This window comes from Suricata suricatta, chromosome 6 (assembly GCF_006229205.1).
Source record: "Suricata suricatta isolate VVHF042 chromosome 6, meerkat_22Aug2017_6uvM2_HiC, whole genome shotgun sequence".
Classification (NCBI taxonomy): Eukaryota; Metazoa; Chordata; class Mammalia; order Carnivora; family Herpestidae; genus Suricata; species Suricata suricatta.
In genome coordinates this window covers 116,363,997-116,386,504 of record NC_043705.1, presented here as the reverse complement: position 1 = coordinate 116,386,504, position 22,508 = coordinate 116,363,997, and the positions used below count along the sequence as shown (strand labels likewise).

Genomic DNA, 22,508 nt, shown 5'->3' with positions numbered 1-22,508 from the left:
GGTTTGAGCCCTGCATCTGGTTCTCTGCTGTAAGTGCGGAGCCTGCTTCAGATCCTCTGTTTTCCTCTCTCTGCCCATCCCTCATTTGCACTCTCTCTCAAAAACAAATAAACATTAAAACATTTTTTAAAGTTTAGTAGGACTTCCAAAATGACCAAAGGGACAAAAAGGAGTAAACAGAAATGTGACAAAGACAGCAATAATAAAGAAATAGGAAACAGCAGCAAAGTAAAATGAATATGAAAAATTAAAGATGGAAGAAATATGATCAAGTATTTCAGTGAGTATGTTAAATCAAAGAAGGCAGAATTTCCTTAGCAAAGTCCTAATTATTAGATTATGTTTAGAAAACAAAGTTCTGTTACATGTAGTTTATAAAAAATACACCTAAAACAGTTAGACAAAGAAAACTTAAAGAGAATGCAAGCATTAACACAGCCAAATGCATGTGTCATTATACATATCACTCCTATAACTTTTGAAATGAGATACATCAACAAACTAAATCTATTTAAATTTGTGTTAGAAATCTTACCATGTTGATATCAAAAAGTCTCCCCTTCTCACTGCATGATTTTGCTGGACTCAATGTTAATTTTCATAAAAGAATAAAAAGATTGGGAACCATTTTGATTACCTTTTTGTGGGAGGCTTGAATGGCCTGTCTGAAGGCAGAATTACGGGTGACGCTTTGAGTTTTCTTCTTAGAATAAAAAATTGGTACATAAAAGATGTTTCCCTGTTCACCCTGAACTGAAGCTTGTTTATTTTCATTTTTTGTAAGTGGAATTAAGTCCTTGTAGAAACTCGTTTCTAAATCATCTTCTTTAGTTTGCACCTGGAGAAAAATCCACATGAAATGGGGCAAAACTTGGGAAATATTAACGCTACTTGTTAAGATCTAAGGCAATGATGCTTCATTCTTTTATGCATTCAATAAATATTTGTTGAGGACCCATTTTGCTAGAAATAAAGGAAAAATTAGTTCCTGCCTTCAGGGAGTCACTAGTTTAGTTAGAAAAACAATTACAGACACTTAATCCAGAGAAGGAAATGATGTGCTCCAAATCGAACTCAGAGAGGCCTAAGTCTTTGTAAAGGAAAGTCTCCTAAACTGAGACTTGACAGCGTGATAAGAAGCAAAGGCTATTTTCGGTCTGCCTGTGAATTTGAGGCTCTTTGCAATCTAACTGAACGTGTCTTCCAGAAAACGGAGGCCTAGTAAAGGGGAGCCCATATTCTGTTCTTCCCTGCTTTGGTTCCATCCCCACCCACTTAGCCTTATTTAGATGTTGGGCATCAGCACTCTACTGGCTATGTCTGTGGGGCAGAGGACAAACACTTGATTGGTTCTGCATAGTGGGTGGTTATAAGCCTTCACTGACTGGATCCGGAAAGAGCAGGGAAAAAAAGCCAATGAGACTTGACTTGAAGTAGGAGTGGAGCAGAGTATTTTCCAAATACAAGTTAAATCCCTAATAAGATTGTGCTGGCAAAAAGAAATGATGGATGAATTAAAAAAAAAAGTTGCAAAATAAATTGACTGAAGAGAACTTTATATTAAAGATGCTTGTCTGGTTTGCAATGGAAAAATTTCTTGTTTTAAAATATTCAGAATTAAAATGCACCATGAGGCAAAACACATGTTGCAGTCAAGTAGCTTGTACAATTAGTGAAGGAGAGACAAAATAACGCAGCTGCAAACAATAAGATAACAGCCAAAAGTTCAATGTTACTTTCAGATACTACAGGGCATACAAGTTAGCATTTTAAAGGCCCACAAACAAATCTCTTCAGTTAGCAATTATATTTAAGTATAGCTGCAGACATTTCTTTACCACTTCTCTAAAGAATTCAGACTACAAAATATTCTGTTTTATGAATTAGCTCTTACACACACTAAAAAGTATCTGCTGAAAGGAAAAGATATTAGCATGTAAGGGAGGGGACTCAGCTATCCTGCGCAGAAGCTCAGAGAAAATCTGCCCATGTATACCAACTTGGTAGAAGAACAGGTTTATGGATGTGCAGGGCTGAAAAATTAGACTGAACTGGGAAACCGGGGCTGGGCCTTGCATGCCCTGAGGAAGTATTTGAATTGACCTGTAAAGGCAAGATTTTACATATAATAGGTTCTTTGAAATTATTACAGGAATGAATGAAAAATTGGTGTGTTTTTGGAAAGATCAGGTTAACTGTAGTTAACTGAAGTGGGGGCAAGGAGAGCCTGTTACAGCCTGTTAGAGTGAGACAGGATAATGGCCAGGTCCAGGGAGTGGTGGTTGGGTAGAGAGAAAGGAAGGCATTTGAAAGCTATTTAAGAAATAAGTTTACAGAAGTTGTTGACCAAGTAGATGTGGGTGTGACAGGGGGAGAGAGAGAGAGAGAGAGAGAGAGAGAGGCTGGGGATGCTCTTCCATGAAAGGGAACATGGAAAGCCAAGGCAACTTTCAAAAGGAGAGATTTTTCTAGGAAGAGATGTTAACCAAAGTCTAGGGGAAAGGTTTTAATCCTCATATACATATTATAATTTTTTAAAGATATTTTCTTAAAGTTTATTTATTTATTTTTGAGGGAGAGAGAGAGAACAAGTGAAGGAGGGGCAGAGAGAGAGGGAGACAGAGGATCCAAAGCAGGCTCTGTGCTCATAGCAGAGAGCCCAGTGCAGGGCTTGAACTCACGAACCGTTGAGATTATGACCTGAAGCTGAAGTTGAATGCTTCACCTACTGAGCCACCCAGGACCCTCTCATTTGCATATAATTGCATACATCATCGCTGAGCCCATCTATCTCCACTGTGGATCCAGTGGGCTGATGACCTAGGAATCTATGTGTGTTGACACTTTTGTGTTTGAAGAAAGGAGATGGGTTTGTAAGGAGGACCAGAAGGAGATCCGAGGGACTGGGGGAATGGAGGAGATCAGTGGCAACTGCTTTCTTGTGCTGTGAGGGTCAGAGACAGACCCTGAAGTTGTGAATTTCACAAGGGATGTGGGGAGGATTTGAGGGACTGCAGAGCTATGACGGCTTTTAAGCTTTGGGATATAGCGAGAGGTCTGTCTAGGGAGGCCAGTGTATTGCTAAGGGTCAAAGTCTAATGGTAACAATACTCTGCAGTTAGCTGTTGACAGCAAATGCTTAGCACACAGCCCATCGCAAAGCAGCGCCACCTAGAAAAAGAGGAAGATTCTTGAGTCACTGCTGCACCTCTGCCGACTGGTGCAAGGATCTTAAGGTGACTGAGCTTTGCAGTTGGCAGCTGGGGGACCCCTGAGGGGCAGAAATCTTCCTATGGCCTTCTATTCCTACTTCTATCCAATGCTTTTCCTTCCCTTCCTTTCACGAGCCTCTTTGCGGACCAGCCAGCCAGTTATTTCATTTGTCTTAAGGACCGGCAGTACTATAGGAGAAAGGAAGTCAGGTGCCCACTGAATTTCTCCTCCTCTATTCTCAGTAAGATACAGCTTCCATTTGCACAGCTGCCTGCTAACAGCAGGAACAAAGTAATACAGGGACAGGTGAAAAGTCCACCACTCTCTTGTGACCTTGAATCTGGTTATTTCCAAACTTTTGTTTGAAGAAATATCACCCTGACCTTCCCCAGCAGTTGAATATTACCTAAAACTCAACAACATGTAGTTAGAGATCAACGCAGGTAGCTTCTTAAGGTTCAACAAGTTTTAGATCTACATTGACAATGGGATGAGTCTATTTTATTCTGAATGAGCACTTTTAGGCTGTATTTCCTGATGTAACTAGCCATCCAGACTTGGGTTACCAAGTCATATTGGATCTAGTGGTCTGCTGGTGAAGGCTTAAAAGCCAGGTCTCAAAAAAAAAAAATTAAAATAAAAAAAAATCAGCTCTCCGGGAAGGGGAAAACCTGTGATTTACCACAGCACTTTCCTTTTGTTACGGTGTATATACTCCTATCATCCCTCATTCTAGCAGCCCTTTAACTCAAACTTGGAAAGAGATGCCCTTTAACTCAAACTTGGAAAGAGATGCACAGTAGCGAATTACTATACAGTATTTCCATAATATAACACAAATTGAATAGATGTAAGGAACCTCAAGAGCAAAATGTAACAAAATAATGGAGAATTGATAAATTTTGGGTAATTATCACCCATGTTTTTAATAATTTTATTTAACTCTAAGATTATATATTTAATATTCCATCATGGCTGTGTTTACTAATTAGCTTCCGAAGTTCCCGACAATTTAACGATTGGATCTTGTGGGCTAGAAGAGCTGGCTCTAGTACATCATTCGTGAACCTCTCAGGTGATACCTTTTATATGATAGTTTATGAAAGGTACTCAAACGTGGCATGCACTGCACAGTTGTTAGTGTCTTTCTTGCTATTATGGTCAAGGGCTCCTCTAGCTTCAGCAGCACTGTACTAGGAGCCAGAAGTTCTAATTCTGCTGTGCCATTTCCTTGTTGCATAACTCTGAGAAAGTTATCTAACTTTGATCGTCTATTAATAAGATTGATATGACAATCTTTTACTGTTCTGGGAAAATTGTTATGGAAATTGAGTAAGATAATATAAGAAATTACCTTCAAATCTATAAGTATGAAATGTTTAGATAACACATTCGCCCTCATCTCATGAGCTGAGTTTGACATGTTACTTGTAAAACTGCATGAAATAGATGCTTGCTAGGAATATAGCAGTATTGGGTGGGAGGGATTATTGTATTTTAAAAGTAACTGTATGCATTGATTGTTTGGGTTCAATGTAACAGTATTATGTGTCAACATTTGGTTTTAGCTTTGTTTCCAAAGTCTACTCAATACGTACATTTTTTAAAGTTTATTTATTTATTTTGAGAGAGACAGAGACCGCGCAAGTAGAGTAGACACAGAGGGGGAGGGAGAGAGAATCTCAAGCGGTTCTGCACTGCCAGCACAGAGACTGACATGGGGCTCTAACTCACAAAACTGTGAGATCGTGACCTGAGCCAAATCCAAGAGTCAGATGCTTAACTGACTGAGCCACGCAAGCATCCCTCAGTACAATACAACTTAAGAGTAATGTTATTATTGACAGCATTTCCACTTCTTCTGAACAATGTCTCTTCTGACTTCCTATTTATCATACCAACAAGTCCTTTTCCACCTCTTCTGGTGGTAGTGGACCCTTTGGAATTGGCAACTCCTGGATCTGTGGGTAGATAGTGGGGAGTTTCTTTACCTGGTCAGAGGTCACTGGTTAGCCTTGTCACTTCTATCTGCAGGCAAAGATTGGACTTTTTAGGGTTGGTCTCCCAAAAGGTATTTGAATTTGGCAGTTAAACACCAAGAACATTCCCTATGCCCCCTAATATAAGTTAGATGGCTTTAAATTGAGCTGATCAAACTGGAAAACTGCTTGTATTTGTTATATGTAAAAGGTTTTCTAAAAGAAGAATTGAATGACTTTTGCTGAAATCACACTATCCAGGGGCGCCTGGATGACTCAGGTCATTTAAGCTTCCCACTTCAGCTCAGGTCATGGTCTTACCGTGTGTGAGTTTGAGCCCCATGTTGGGCTCTGTGCTGACAACTCAGAGCCTGGAAACTGCTTCAGATCCTGTGTCCCCCTCTCCTCTGCTCCTTCCTTGCCTGTGTTCTGTCTCTCTGTATCTCAAAAATAAATAAACATTAAAAATTTTTTAAATGAAATCATACTATCCATAAAGTAGTCTCAGAAATCATTAGACTCCCTGAAATTCTCTCTAGCATGTCAAATTTGAGTGCATGGATGTTACCATGAAAATCACATTTTTCCTTTGCCCTTATTATAAATGAAAAGAAATTAATTGTTTATGGGGTACCTGGGTAGTTCAGTTGGTTAAACATCTGCCTGTTGATTTTGGCTCAGGTCATAATCTTGTGGTTTGTGAGATGTGGACCCTGGTCCAGTTCTGTGCTGACAGTGTAGAGCCTACTTGGGATTCCCAATCTCCCTCTCTCTCTCCTCCCCCTGCTCTCTCACGTGCCTGAGTGTGCTCTCTCTCCCTCAAAAAAATAAATAAACTTAAAGATATTTTCCTTTTTTAAAAGTTATTTATCTATTTATTTTGAGAGAGACACAGAGAGAGCACAATTAGGGGAGGGGCAGAGAGAGAGAGGGAGAGAGAGAGAATCCCAAGCAGGCTCCACACTGCCAGCACAGAGTCCAGTGTGGGGCTGGGACTCACAAAGCTGAGAGATCGTGACCGGAGCCAAAACCAAGAGTTGGATACTTAACCAATTGAGCCACCCAGGTGCCCCCAAACTTTTTTTTTTCTTTTTTTAAAGAAATAGACTGTTTAGTTCAACAAGTGTAGAGTGCTTATGTATAAGATACTGGGCTAGATTCTGTGAGTATGTAGTGTATCATTCATTACACTTAGGAAAACAGAAAACCAAATCAACTAGTAAATAGGAAGAAAGGAAGAACTCCCCTGTTACACTTAGCTTCATCTTGATGTTTTAAGGAGGAAGGCACTCTTGCATGTCAGTATCGTGGTTACCTGAGAGAAGCAGCTTTGGTAGGAGGAAACTCTGAATAAAGTAAACTATTTATTGCTGGGAGCCGCACCGGCCTTGCTGGATGACACGGTCACAGTAAGGAAATGGCAGAGGTTGCAGGGCTTCTGCCATGAGAGGCGAAACTGGCATCTCCTTCTGCTACTGCTTATGTGAAATTGAGCCTGTTGCTATTGATTAGGCCTCACAATGTTCCAAATCAGGCCGATATTCCCCATAAAGTTACCCCATAAGAAAAGGCATTTTTCTGTCCCTGCAGAAAAGATTTTGGATCAAAACATTATGAATATTTGACAAAAGGCTCTTCTAATGAGCCTTGCAGACCCAAAACATAAGGGGGGCTAAGAACACAAGAGTTACAGATAACTCTGGCCCAGAGAAAGAGCCTAACTTAGAGATAAGAAACAGACAAGGATTGGACATAAGTTGCTGCATATATCTTTGCCATTGGAGTCACAAATACCCTCCCTTGTACTGACTTCAGCTCTGAGGATGGATAAGAAACCAGAAACCCAGGTGCAGGTCAACACACACAGGGCCCCCATTATGCTTACATCAAGGAAAGGGCTTTCTCTGGCAACTTGTTAACAAACATTCTTTCTCTTGTGGTTTATGAGCTAGATAAAATAACTCCCAGCCTATCTATATACAGTTTAACCTATGTTTTAGTTTTAGCATTACTAACTTAAATAATATGCATATTATCCTGTTTTTTACCAAAAAAATCTTGTTATTCTCTTGCTTGTAAAATTTATTTAACCTTACTGTAAGTGCACTACATGACTTGGTTATAACATGTTAATTAAAAAGAAAGTCATAATTATTGACCAAAGACCAAGCCGTACAAAGTAAGATGAGTTTGTTGCTTTCTTAACCTTGGGGATTGATGTCAAAAATAAATTGGGATGGTTCTACAAAAATTATTCTGTAAAACTTGTTTCTATACACCTTTGATGATTAAAGCACCTTATCACTAAGAGTTAGAAACTGTAAACAATTTCTATTTTCTGATGTCATGTTATTGCTTAACCAATAAAGAAGACACCAAAGCAGACTGGTGGAGAGAGTTGTCTGCTTGGTGATGAACAACAAAGAATAAAATTTGTGGCTCTCTCATCACTCTCTCGTGCTGACACGTCTCTCCTTCAGGGGACCCTGGACCTGCTGGAGCTGGACTCCGGCAATTTATCTGTGTGGGATAAGGTACATCTAAATGTTCACTAGATAAAGCATGGACTCTGGATTTTGGGAAGCTTGGACTTGAATCTCTAATCCACACCTTACTAGCTGTTTGACGATGGGCAAATTAGTTACATTTGTTTTCTCATCTGTAAACTGATGATAATAACACTGACCTCGTTGAGTTGTGGAAGGATTAAACATCAACCATAATAGGTGATTTATAATGTTCATTACCTTCGTATTCTGTCCCTTCATTCGTCAATAATTTTTCATTGGACATTTTGCTTATCATCACCATCAGCACTGGGGTGCCGTGATAATAGGCCGTCATACCTCAAAGTTGACATTTTCCAAATTGGCTGGAATACGGTAGGGATTGCTTGTTTTACTGCTTCTGACAGTTTTACATATTCCTCCAGTGAAAGAATTATCAAGGACCTCTCCTCTGGGCTCTCCTGCTAGAAAACGAAACCTGGAAACAAAGTAATTTTCAAGAATTCAATAGATGTAGAGCAATCTTTAAAATTTACCATGCCTATATGAAAGAAATTCCTTTCTTAGACATTTTTGACTCATGACAAATGACTTGAAGAAAAGCAACTCCCACTTTTTTTTTCATTTATGGTGAGGCGTCTAACAAGAGCTGAAAGCCAAAATGCAGTCCCTCTGGCTCAGTTAGATTCCTCCCAATTCCATTCACTTAATTATTCTGGGCTTTCAACATGAAAAAAAAAACAGGTTTATTTTCATTTCACAACTTATAAAACCAGTGCAAACTTTGGAAGCAGATTATAAAATCAGTTATTACATAACTAATGCTATTCTCATTGTTCCTTCAGCATGATACAGTAAGGGAATTCATATAGAGAACTAGTAATTAAACATTAATAGCAATATTTTAATAAAATTATAATATTGTTTTTTTAATACCTGCAATAAAATTTAAAATTTATTCAACAAATGCTTAAATTTATTTATTTACATTTAATTACTATATGTATATTTTATACATATATTTACTACATATATTTATATGTATACATATTTATTATATGTATGTATATAGTAAATATGTCATTCATTGTTTGATATATGTTTAATGTTACTATTATATTTATAACAGTTGTGATAATAACCCTGTGATATAGATATAGATACAGTTTTTCCCGTCTTACAAACGAGGCAATTCAAGGACATTAGCTTAGCACAAATCAAGTATTTAAGAAATTATAGAAATTTGGGGAGCCTGGGTGGCTTAGTCAGTTAAGCATTTGAATTCAGCTCATGTCATGATCTCACAGTTTGTGGGTTCGAGTTCTGCATCAAAATCTGTGCTGACAACTCAGAGCCTGGAGCCTGCTTCAGATTCTGTGTCTCTCTCTGCCTCCCCCGCCCACCGGCTTGTGCTCTCTCTCTATATATATCAAAAATAAATTAAAAAAACAACAAAAAGAAATTACAGAAATTTAAGAAATTGTTTTGTGGTAGATGAAAAACTTCTCTAAGATACTAATAGATTTCCTAAAAACAAAAATTAACTATTTGGACCTCATCAAGATAAAAATGTTCTGCACAGTGAAGGAAACAATCAATAAAATTAAAGGTAACTAATGGAATGGGAGGCAATATTTGCAAATGATATATAAGATAAAAAGTTTTTATCCAGAATCTATAAAGAACTTTTCAAACTCAACACTAAAAAGCCAATAATTTAGTGAAGAAATGGGTAGAAGGCATGAATAGACACTTTGCCAAAGAAGACATCCAGACGGCAGAGTCATGAAAAGATGCTCAACAATACTTTTCAGAGAAATACACATCAAAACTACAATGAGATGACATTTCACACTTGTCAGAATGGCTAAAATTAACAACTCAGGAAACAACAGATGTTGGTGAGGATGTGGAGAAAGGGGAATGCTTTTGCACTGTTGGTGGGAATGCAAACTGTGCAGCCACTCTGGAAAACAGAATGGCAGTTCCTCAGAAAATTAAAAATAGAACTACCCTACAACCCAGCAATTGCACTACTAGGTTTTTATCCAAATGATATAAGAATGCTGATTCAAAGGGGCACATGCACCCCAATGTTTATAGCAGCACTGTCAACAATAGCAAAAATACTCTCCATAATTCCATAATTGGAGCCCAAATGTCCGATGAATGGATAAAGAAGAGGTGAGATATATATTTCACACACACACACACACACACACACACACACACACACACACAAACAGGAGTATTACTTGGCAATCAAAAAGAATGAAATCTTGCCATTTGCAACAATGTAGATGGAACTTATATGCAAAGCAATATAAGTCAGTCAGAGAAAGAAAAATATACTATTTCACTTACATGAGAAGTTTAAGAAACAAAACAGATAAACTTGGGGAAGTGAAGAAAAAATAAGATAAAAACAGAGAAGGAGGCAAAACATAAGAGACTCTTAAATACAGAGAACAAAATGAGGGTTGCTGGAGGAGAGATGGGTGGGAAGATGAGCTATATGGGTGATGGGCATTAAGGAGGGCCCTTGTTAGGATGACCACTGGTTGTTATATGTAAGTGATGAGTCACTGGGCTCTAGTCCTGAAACCAATGCTATACTGTATGTTAATTAAATTGAATTAAAAAAAAACAATTTTAGGGGCATGTGAGTGGCTCAGTTGGTTGAGTGTCTGACTTGGGCTCAGGTCATGATCTCACAGTTCGTGAGTTCGAGCCCTGCATCGGGCTCTGTGCTGACAGCTCAGAGCCTGGAGCATACTTCCGATTCTGTGTATCCATCTCTCCTCTCTGCCCCCCCCTGCTTATGATCGGTCTCTCAAACATAAACAATAAAAATGTTAAAAAAGATTAAAAAAATAAAAAAATAATTCTAAATAAAACTTTCAAAAAAGATGCCAATATATTTACAAATTCTTATAGATAGCAATATGTATTCTGTGAAAAAAAGTTTTGTGTTAAAAAGTTTGAGAATTCTGGATTACACATGATGAGATAATAGAAAATATAAATAACGGTCTGTGCTCCCAGCTCCTGGGGCTTCCTAAGTGATAAGAATACTGAGAGCATCTTTTGTTCTAATATTTGGCTTTTGATCCTAGCTTCTGACACAGGGCTCCTCAATCCCCTGGGATTTCCTGGGTGATAGGAGTGTCTTTGTTCTAATGAGGTGACATTTGGTAGGCTCCTGGGTAGGGGCTGGTCACCAGAAAGACCAAGCCATACTTAGAAGCTTGGAATATCCAACCTTATCTCCCATCTCCAGAGAGGGGAGGGGGGATGGAAATGGAGTCAGTCATGGATCACGCCTATGTAAAAATCTCACAAATATGGGTTTCAAATTGCTTCTGAGTCGACACATGGAAGTGCTGTGAGAAATGTCTCCCTGGTGGGGGCAGAGAAGCTCCGTGCCCCTTCCCACATACCTTGCCTTCCTCATCTCTTCCAACTGAAGCTTCAGCTGTATTCTTTTTCATACCTTTTTGTCATAAACTTGTAAACAGTGTTAAAAAAAAAAAAGGAAACAACAAAATGGAGTCACTTGGGCTAAGCTTCATGTCAGCAAACCAATACTGAATGCCTGATCTTATTGCAGTTCTTAATTGCCTCTCTTGGGAATGGGACCTTTAACCAGCAATGTGGGATTACCTGGTCAGTACTAGTGAAGCAATGCGCCTGATTGACCCCTGCCTGGAACAATCCACTCTTTGCAGAAAGTTCCTTGCTCAATCTCCTTCTGCCCAAAAAAGTCTTCCATTTTGTATAGCTCCTCAGAGTTCCTTCTTATCTGCTAGATGGGATGCTGTCTGATTCATGTATCATTGAATGAAGCCAATTAGATCTTCACTTATGCAGTTGAATTTTGTTTTTTAACAAGTTTTGTTAAATAAATTGTTTTACTGAGTTCAATGAGCCATTCTAGCAAATTAATCAAAGAGGAGTGAGTCCTGAAAACCTCCCACGCATCAGGATCAGAGGTGACAATTAGAATTTATAATTAGCATCTGAGGGGGGTGGTCTTGTGGGACCGAGCCATTAACTGAGTGGTCTGACACTATCTTTAGGCAGATAGTATCAGACTTTATACTGTTTCATACAATATACTTAAGAGTTTGTCACAAACAAGAAAGGGCTTGAGAAAAATGGCTCCAGGTCATGAGGAATCTATGAAGGCAGCAGAGGGCCCAAAGATGGTTTGATGAAGGTGGTTCTCTGAGGGCCAGCCTGAGGAATCTTTGAGAGTTAAGTCAACTATGTAGCAATTTTCAGCTTTAGTCTTTCTCCTCCCTTCTCTGACTTTAAATATTTTGGTGTTTCAAATACATCATGCTCTTTGATATTTTAAGTTTTTAAAGTGCTTTTATCTAGCTTGGCATTATGTGTCATATTTTGTAACTCTTAAAATTCAATTAAAATTATATATACATACATAAATATAAATATGCATGTGTGTGCCTCTGTGTGTGGGGGGTGGGGTGGGTGTGGGTGTGTATGCATTTATACCTTGGCTGAGTAAAAGCAAATTGCATGTTGTAGTTGCCTGATTCTTGTTTCAGGTTTAAGATCTGGTGATGGCTGCTGGCAATGTAGGAATGTTGATATGCTTTTTAATTCTTTCTTGGAGAGATGCAACTTCAAAGGAAGTACGACTGGGGTGCCGGGGTGGCTTAGTCAGTTAAGCGTTCGACTTCCACTCAGGTCATGATCTTGCAGTTTGTGGGTTCGAGCCCTGCATCAGGCTCTGTGTTGACAGCTCAGAGCTTGAATTTTGTGTCCTCTCTTTCTGCCCCTCCCCCACTCCCCCTCTGTCTCTCCGTCTCTGTCTCTCTCTCAAAAACAAACAAACAAACAAACAAACAAACAAAGGTATGGCTACTCAGGAAGCTACCGTTTGGGGGTAGGAATGTGTTAGAGAAATCGTGAGGCCAGCATATTAGAGAGAGATTCCAGTAAGCAGCTCTCAAAATTCTCAGTCCCTGGAGAGGCGAGGAGAGGACTGGCTGTCCCCGAGCAGCAGGTTTTTGCTCATTTCTGAGAAACCTTGGGACACCAGCTTTGGTTGGCAGAGGGCCACATGGTCCTTTTGCCAAAGTACACATAGCATGTGGTCCTCCCCATCTGTAACTCTAGACTCTAGACCAACTGAGCAAGAGGTGAATTTGTAATGTCACCCCTCATCAATCAGAACATTAGAAAATGTGATTATCAGTGGGAGTTTTGGGCTGAGGATTTCTTCCAGGGAAAGGAGAAGTAAGCCATTTTTTGTACACTGATAAGAAAATGCTATTCAAACACTCTCACTGAAATCAACTCTAATTAGGAATTCTTAGGACAGAACCTCACACCAGTTTGTAGTCATTCAATATACAAAACAACCCAGAGATATTCAGTAACTTCCTTACAATATAGTGAGTTAATGTAGAACTAGTTCTAGAACCTGGATCCCCTTACTTCCAGACTAGCAGCTGCTCCATTTCACTGCTATCTTGAGTTTGGTTCAATAGCTTCTGGTTCAATAGCTTTTAGTTTTCATTCTAATCAAATGAGGTTGTTTTTGCAACTGCTGTTGTTTGTCTTTGGTGCCTCAAGGTTTCATATTATACAAGTCTGGCAGCATAACTGAAGACTTAAGAGTCTTATACAGATCAATAAAAGCCTATAGCATTCTGGCCAAAAATTGATGGGAATAAGAGAGTACAAGAGATTATCTTTACTGATTTTCCTTATGCCTCCAACTAAGACTTAGTTCTGTTTTCATTTTCTTCTATTTCCTAAGGTTTTCTGAGACGTTGTCTCAGTCCAAAGGATTTAGAATTCCTTGCCAAACCTCCAATGTCTTCATGACCTGAAATAGGAATGTTAGAATTTCTGAGGACTCTTCAAAGACTAGAAGGAGGTTTGCCCAGTCTACTGACATTTCTTCCAGTATGTTCTCACCTCTATGGTGGATATTGTCGTAAATCAGAATGTAATGGTGGAAATAACTTGGGTTTTGAAATCTGAATTTGAATTCTGGTTTCAGCATTTACTGGTTGGTAGACTTGGGCACATTATTTCACCCTTCTGAGTCTCAGTGTCCTACTTTGTAAGGTGAGCAAGTAGGCCTTTCCTAATTTGTCAGGTGAGCAACTTGCTATGCATGTTTGATTCTGCTTTTAAACCATCCTGACCTATTTGGAAGCCTTAGCCATGTGGCTATGTTCAGCCTCTTACTTTTCTTACCATTGTTTTTGTTTGTTTGTTTATATAAATCACCTTCCTTTTTTAAATATCTGACTCACTCCTTTCCTTCTGGCTTTGTCTGCCATTATTGCCTTTTCTGCTTGCTGACTGGTTTTCCTTCCTGAGTGTTTTGAGTTTCAAGATAATCACAAGCATACTTTTCTGATACCCTCTTTCTCCATTATCAGTGGGAGTTTTGGGCTGAGGTTTTCTTCCAGGGAAAGGTAAGGAAGAAAACCATTTTTGCACATTGACAAGATGGTATTGAAGCACTCTCACTGAAATCAACTCTAATTAGGACTTCTTTAAAATTTTTGTTATATTTATTTATTTTTGAGAGACAGAGCACAACTGGGGGAAGGGCAGAGAGAGAATGAGACACAGAATCTGAATGAAGCAGGCTCCAGGCTCTGAACCGTCAGCACAAAGGCCAGTGTGGGGCTCAAACTCACAAACCACAAGATCATGAGGTCTGACGCTTATCCGACGGAGCCACCCAGGTGCCCCATCTAATTAGTACGTCTTAGGATAGAACTTCAGATCAGTTTGTAGTCATCCAACACACAGATGAAGAAATTGTTCATTTCTGATTGGTTACTCACCCATTCAAGACGTAGCCCTACCTAGAATCCACCCTAGCACCTCCCTTCCCATCTTGGCTCCTGTCCTACCAGTTTGCCTGATTCACTCCAGAGCTCTCTGAAGGATATATGAGAATGGAAACAAACAATGTTGATGAAGAGCCTGTGGCATTGCCTGGTACAGACTAAGTGTGAAAATGCTAAATTCTTTTATTCTCTAGGCCTGAGGATCATGTCCACAGTCTGCCCAAGAAGGGCAGCCAAGTGTCGGAGACAGCGCTGGTAGGAGTCAAAAGAGGTTAATAAAGAAGGTGGACAACCGCGTTTCTTGTTTCTTCTTGCTTCATTGCTACTTCAGCGCATTCACTCAGAGACGACCTTATTCCCTTAAAGGATAAAAGATATTACATACCCAGTGCCCATCAACTGTACGCTAGGGATGGGTTGCTTGTGTTGGCACAGTGTTTTTACTCTCCCACAGTCCTTCTCATCCGAATTGTCTCCACAGTCATTTTCTCCATTGCACTCTAACCTGCTGGCAATGCAGCGGCCTAGTCAGGAAAAGCAAACAACATTAACAACAAATGATTATTTGAGAAAATATTCATTGATTTGAAACGAGTGAGTGCTTTAAATTTCAAGGGAGAGTTGTGAGGGAAAGTTTTCATTATTTTTGACACATAGGGAAATAGATACTAATCTGAAATTTTCCCCTTATTTTTTAGAATGACAAGGGTCACCCTAGCATTACTTAGTCACCATTGGGCTAGTTGTCTTAAATAAGAGAAGTAGTTCTGGATCCCATTCTCATTACAGTGGACTTGCTACAGAGATCACATTGTAAAAGAGAAAATTAACAGTAAGGTCAGACTTCTGTTTTGATTCAGAACAAACTCAAGGTCACTATTTTTATTTTAAAAAGCCCTATAATTTAATATGCACACATATCTCTAAATTTTTACATTGAGTAAGAGAAGCCAGACACATTAGAGTCATGCTGATTTTTTTAATCTTATGTTCAAGAACACAAAATGTATTATATCTCCTTTGTTTTTGAACGAGTTAAATGCCTAGGCACTACAGTGCTAGGTAGCAGATTAAGGGGGTGAATTCACAAAATACTTTAAACCCCACATACTTAGATAATTATCTTCCTTTTTAAATTTGCTGAATTTCATAAGGATCCTTGGACTCAATGTATATCTATATATTACAGAAATGGAGATGCATTATGTACATCCCCTCTCTGTCCCTTTGCCTTTGGCATATAATCAGGCATTCTGGCATCTGTACAATTATGTACAGGTCTCACTGACAACAAGATTACATTAAATGGTTTACTCAAGATGATCTGGTTAATTACTTTAAGTTGTAAAGAGCATCTTACTGCAGCTACACATAACTATTTTGACTAACTGAAATGCTTTGGGAAAATTGGATATTCTGTTGAATTGGATTCTTTTTTATTAATAGAGAGTTACCCAGAAAGCACTTAGTTTCAACTTTTTTGGTAAATAATCTTCACTAATATGGTAGAGAAAAATGAAAGTAATTTAGTCTCTTTCTTTGATTATTCAACATTTCGTATTGTATCTGGACTATGACGATAAAGAATTACATTATGAGCACCATCATCACATAAGACTGAAAACACTGAGAAAATTGAATGTCTGTAAATCCCAAGATATAACCTGAAAGATACTCTGTTCTTAAAATAGCACATCTCTGGTGTTTTTGTTTGCTTTTTTTCCAGGGCAGAACAGAACGTATAATTTAGTTTGAAATATAGATGCTTTGTCCAAAGGAAATAAAACCCAAATATTACATTTTTTAAAAGTTTTGGACCTTGCACTTATAATTGAGCAAAATTGAGGAAAAGCTAATTTTTGATTTAGGTACAGTAAAAAGAGAAGAAAATCCCATTTTATCAGGTAGAAGTAGGAACACACATGCAGAATATAGTTCTCATTAGCCTAGCTTTGTGAGTAGGGCACTATATCTGTGAATATAATAAATTCTATCCATTTGGTATTTCTGGGAATATTGAAGAGGACCTACCAGCAAGGGTAGGAATGAAAAGCAAGAGGACATGTTTTGAGTGATATTTAGGGCGGGGTGACAGGAGTGATAGAAGTCTGATAGTACAGAGCTGAGAATGGCTGCAGGCCACAGAAACCCAATGGGATGGGAAGCACGAGGGGAGAGATCTTGTAAGCCATGAGTATATCCCATACCAAAGAAGGAGTGGGCCAGGTGAAGGGCACTTTGGATCATGCAGGATTTGCAGACCGAAGTCAGCATGCTTTAGCCAATGCATGCATATATAGACTTACACCTGGAGCTGCGTATTACTTAGAAATTGTACATATTTTCCCCACTTACTTTAACTGATTTGTTTCACTGCAATGGTATGTTACATGCATAATGAGCTATAAATTCTCTAGTCTTTATGCTTAAAATTAGGACTTTGACAGAGAAGTTGGCATAGTTCATAGGGATTATTAGCCTCATGGGTAATTCTCAAAGATCCATGTATATATTAAAATCATATGTTTAGTCTTGAGGAACTCTGAACAGCAATCATGAGGGAAGAAAGGGAAGACAGAAACTCTCTTTAGAAGAAACAAATTTTTGTTAACTGAAGACCAAGTATCCTCTTGAGTGAAATAATGGTCCGTTCAATCATTTATTCCCTTTGAAAGTGGCATTAGTGGATGGTTTTAGAAGAGCAAAATAGTATATAATCTTCGGTGGAATATTTAACAACTAATAGGCCATGGTACCACTCAGTTGAAATGAATGTCAACCCCATTTGTATGAGGGATTAGCCACTTAGTGGCTGGATCATGGGAAGATCAAGGGATTCCTGGTGAAGGGATCTGGGCAGCAGAGCAGGGGTCACTAAGAGAGCTCAGGGTAGGAGCAGCTTACCAAACATGGCATGCGCATTTCAATAGTCCATTTTTACCACTTCCTGTGGGTATATTGCTGATGAACTAGAGAGCACCTGTACTTACCCCACTAGCCTTCTTGAAATTGCTTATTGTGAATAGGCGGCCCATGGATATATCTAAAGCTGTCTCAAACTTGTGAATATTTTTGGCCTAAACAAAGCCCTTTTGTAATAAATTTCATAGATTTAACATCCACTGAACAAAAGAGTTCTTTCTGGCAATTTGTTGCAAAACTATTCTTCAAGCTTCAAATAGTAGCTCCTCAGTTCTAAATCTTTATCTTAATATTAGGGATTTAATGTCTCAGTCTGTATTCTGTTCAGTCATTGTCATAAAGATTTTTTCCATATCCCCTCTTTTGTCAACTTGTGACATGACCTATGCATGTGGCCATGAGGTGTATCTCCCTGCCCACGTGCCACCCACATATCCCAGGTTTTTGATGGGGTTGGCACAGAGGAAAAATCCTGAGGGCAGCATTCCTGTCCAACTTTTGAGGAGGCCAGTGAAGCTGAAGCCACAAAGGAAGGAGCAAGAGGAGAAAAACATTAAATCAATTTTCTATGGAATTTGAAATCTGCTATTTAAGTTATAAATATTTCACTTTTCATTATGTGTCAGAGTACACAAAAATTATATGGAGTTTATTCATCTGAATTCCAATTTTAATGTCAAATTGACTATTTAGGTAAGAGGTGAGTGAACTATGGCTGATGGGCTAAAACTCACCTGCTGCCTGTTTTCTTAAGCAAAATTCAATTGGAACACAGCTGTGCCCATTTGTTTATATATGGTCTATGGAAGCTTTGATGCTGCAATGTCAGAGTTGAGTAGTCACAACGAAAAATGCATGCCCAAAAAGCCCAAAATATTTACTGTCTGGACCTTAACTGAAAAAGTACATGAAATCAGATTTAAAGTGTTCAAAATGGTGGTTTGAAGAGTTATTAATTATCCAGGATACATATGATTAAGTAGTATATTCAAGATTTGAAATCTAATCTAATGAAACTGAAATATCTGAATGAGTAATTGGCTTGACGAGAGTGTTGCCACTGTTTAAATCATTGTCAATCTTCCTTTTGGAATTACCTTTGCAGCCATTCAATGGACCAGCCAAGAAAATCTGTCGCATCATGTGTAGTCATCCCCCTGACATAATATCTTAATATTCTTCTCTTAATAAACTATATTGAAGATCTTTTAGATATGTAATTCTTTTTTGGCTGCTTGTTCTTTTTTTAAATGTTTATTTTTGAGACAGAGAGAGACAGAGCATAAGCGGGGAAGGGGCAGAGAGAGAGGGAAACATAGAATCAGAAGCAGACTCCAGGCTGAGCTGTCAGCACAGAGCCCTATGCGGGGTTTGAACTTGTCAACTGTGAGATCATGATCTGAGCTGAAGTCGAATGCTCAGCCAAGGGAGCCACCCATGCACCCCTCAGCTGCTTATTCTGATTATAGATTTGTGCTTATTAATAGCTTTTTTTTTTTTTTTTTTTTTTTACAAATATCTGCTTTCTCTTCCTTTTTCTCATACTCTGTCTTCATCCTGCTTTTCACAGTGTAGGGACCTGGGCATCTTGAAGAATAAATGAATCATGTACATGGTCAAGGTGATTATAGCTTGAAAGCTATAATTTCATGCATGAATAGCTTCGCAATTGGTACCATAACACTCCTGTCTTCCCATGCTTAAAATATGGTTAGACTTCTCTATCACGGCTTTTACTGGTAGTCAATTGGGATAACTATTTAGTCAAGTTATTTTTAGTGGAGGTTGAACATTTTCTATAGTACATTACCACTGTCACAGCGGAATTTATTCTTGCAATCAACCTCTTCAATTTTGCAGAGCTTAGATGGAATACATGGTTGGAAGGTCACCAGGGGCTCAGTACATGGTTGTCCTCCAAACTGACTAGGACGCAAGATGGATCTAACCCTAAACTGAAAGGAAAGGAGAGAAAAGTGAGGAACTCTGAGGCAGGATCAAAGCCAAAATATATATAGGAAAAGTGGACTCCTTAATCACAGCAGTGATTCTTTCCCTAGTGATGTTTCCTAAATTAACCAATACATTTCCCAATTCCAATATTGCCTGCCCTTAGGGAAGTCATCACCTCTCTGGGCCTCAGTTTTTCAAACTATAAAATGGGAAAGCAGGACAAAAAGATTTCTAAGACTTCTAACTCTGAAACCATATGAAAATAAATTACATCAAAATCAAATGCACAGATATTGTGTCTCACATGCAATAAATCTTCCTGGGAGTAACAATAGCATTTTTATATCTCAAAGGTAGTATGAAGTGATCAATGTGAAGGGATTTGGGTTTTTTTTTCTACTGGAAGCCATTTTCTGAATTCACTAAGTTAAAAAAAAAAAACAACTCCTTGTGAGGTAAGGCAGGTTTGCAAGGCGGGGGCCTCCCACTGTCAGATGGCAACCAATGTCTACCCTCCACTCAATTGTTATTGCTTGAGCACTGACCCCCAAGGCACCTTGTTGATTGGCATCAGGAATGACTCGTCTCCTTATTCTGGCCCTGAAATGCTGATTGCACCTTGTGAAGGAACTTATTGTAGGAATTTCTTCTTTTGTGATTATGGCAGTAAATATTATATTTCCTGAGAAACCTGTTTTTCTTCCCCTCAAGAAAACAGGCTATTGATCCCTGCTCACAAAGAACTAACTTTTGCCTTTACTACACTAAAAACATTGCCTTGTATTTGAATGCTAAAGATACCTTCCTTCCCCATATGATAAGCATCTAAGTCACCTACATCAATCTCTATTGATAAAAATTATGCCTGAGTCTTCTACTAATCTATGTTCTGGGAAATTTTTACATACCAAAGAATTTGTTGTCAGAAATCATTATCTAAGGCAATTGCCACTTCTGTTTTGTACCCCATACATTTTTTCAATATATAATGCTGATTCTCCATTCAGTGCAGAAATGCCTGCCTGAAGGGCAGAGATGCCTGACTGGTGATCAGAAAGAAACTCGTGGCTCTCTCACTCTCTTTTGCTGACATGGTCCATCCTTCAGCGAGCTCTGGACCTGCTGGAGCTGGACTTTGGCACTTTTTTTCCTTGCATAAGAAAGTCAACATGGAAAACAAGGTTGACGCATTCTCCACATTTTTAAAGGCTTTTAAATGGTGAATAATAAAATAGGGAGTCAGGGAAGGACAGACATGTGATAAGATAAAAAGTATTGACTTTGAAGTCAGAAAAATCCAGCTTCAAAATATAGCATATCCATTCATCAGAGGCATATAATTGGGAAAATTACTTACTCCCTAATGAATTCTAACTTCCTCATCTGTAAAATGGGTAGGAAAACACACTCTCATGGGAAGTGTGAATAAGGTGATATAAATCAAGGGCCAACAACAATTTCCCTCAGACAGTGGTTACTCCACAAATGAGTTTCTTTTTCTTCCCAAATGCGTGAATGCTCAGCACCAGCTCCGACTGGGGTTCATGTGGGTGAATGCCCTTGCAGGAATGAGCTGGGTAAATACTGCAGCTCAGAACAATAAACAAATTGAGGGACTTTCCTGTGTGGAGAGGGAAATTAGAGGCAGGGCGAGGAGTAAGTCTTTTGATTAATGTTCCTCATTTTTTTTATTAAAATTTTTTAAAATGTTTTTTTAATTTATTTTTGAGAGACAGAGAGAGATAGCATGAGCAGGGAGAGTCAGAGAGAGAGGGAGACACAGAAACTGAAGCAGGCTCCAGGCTCTGAGCTGTCAGCACAGAGCCCGATGCAGGACTTGAACCCACGAACTGTGAGATCATGACCTGAGCTGAAGCCAGACGCTTAACCGATTGAGCCACCCAGGTGCCCCTCATTATTATTTTTTTTTTTTGAGAGAGAGAGAGAGAGAGAGAGAGAGAGAGAGAGAGAGAGAGAGAGAGAATCTTAAGCAGGCTCCAGTTTCCACGCTCAGCATAGAGCTTGACTCGGAGCTTATCTCACAACCCTGGGATTACGACCCGAGCTGAAATCGAGTCAGATGTTTAACTGATAGAGCCACCCAGGTGCACCAATGTCCCTCATTTATGTCTGATTTTAATTTTTAGACTGAAATCCCCATTTTCTAACACATGCCTTTACTTTCTGAGCTCTCAGAGGGAACAGGCAGTAGAATCCAGAGCTCAACAAGTATAATATCAATATTGGGGGCAGAATTTCCTTTAAAAGATCACTAAATTGGGCGCCTGGCTGTCTCAGTCAGTTAAGCGTCAGACTTTGGCTCAGGTCATGATCTTTCTGTTCATGGGTTTCAGCCCCGCATCAGGTTTGAGCTGACAGCTCAAAGGCTGGAGTCTGTTTCAGATTCTGTGTCTCCCTCTCTCTCTGCCCCTCCCCAACTTGTGCTCTGTCTCTCTGTCTCAAAAATAAATAAACGAAAAAATTTTTAAAGATTGTTAAATGGAATTTTCTCCCAAGAGAAGCTGGAATGGTTTATTTTCAGAAACTGAGGAAATTGAGCATTTCTGTGATTATTGAGCCTGTGAGGTTATCCAAATCTCTTATTGTGATTCAGATTTCCTGAAGATGCCCATGGGTCACCTACCTGTTTTTCCACACAAGGGTCACAGTCTGACCATGGTCCATAATCTCCCAGGAGGCAGTTGATGGGACAACGTTGCAGGTTACATTCTCTAGTTTCCCACTTAGTGCAAGCCTGGTCACAAAAGTTTTCCTGATAGTACTGATCAAATATGATTTTTCTGTAATGGTGAGGAAAGATTTGCTTAGAATGAATATATTCACTGTGGTTCCATCTCCATAAGAAAAATACCACTGAGCACTTATCACAATGAATAAAAGGAAAGGTTTTTTTAAAGTCAGGCATTTATTTTTTTTATTATTTTTTTTCTTACTTTATAAAGTTTCATATTTTTTAACATATGCAATTATTTTCCATCCTTTACAATACAGTAGTTGCAATGACACTCAAAACAGAAAAGCAAAGTAAAAAATCAAAATACCAACTTCTGTTTCATGTAATTAGACTT

The 22,508-nt window shown here is 38.8% G+C and overlaps 1 protein-coding gene across 1 annotated transcript in view; it reads right to left on the bottom strand.

The window, feature by feature from the left end:
• The window catches only part of C6 (complement C6), a 61,900-nt gene that overhangs the window by 37,741 nt on the left and 1,651 nt on the right, over positions 1 to 22,508 (bottom strand). The window contains exons 2-6 of the mRNA XM_029941497.1: positions 22,064 to 22,220; positions 19,277 to 19,421; positions 14,930 to 15,068; positions 8,039 to 8,177; positions 638 to 838 (exon numbers count right to left, since the gene is read on the bottom strand). Coding sequence (XP_029797357.1) covers positions 638 to 838; positions 8,039 to 8,177; positions 14,930 to 15,068; positions 19,277 to 19,421; positions 22,064 to 22,220 — 781 coding nt within the window. The remainder of the gene's footprint in view (positions 1 to 637; positions 839 to 8,038; positions 8,178 to 14,929; positions 15,069 to 19,276; positions 19,422 to 22,063; positions 22,221 to 22,508) is intronic.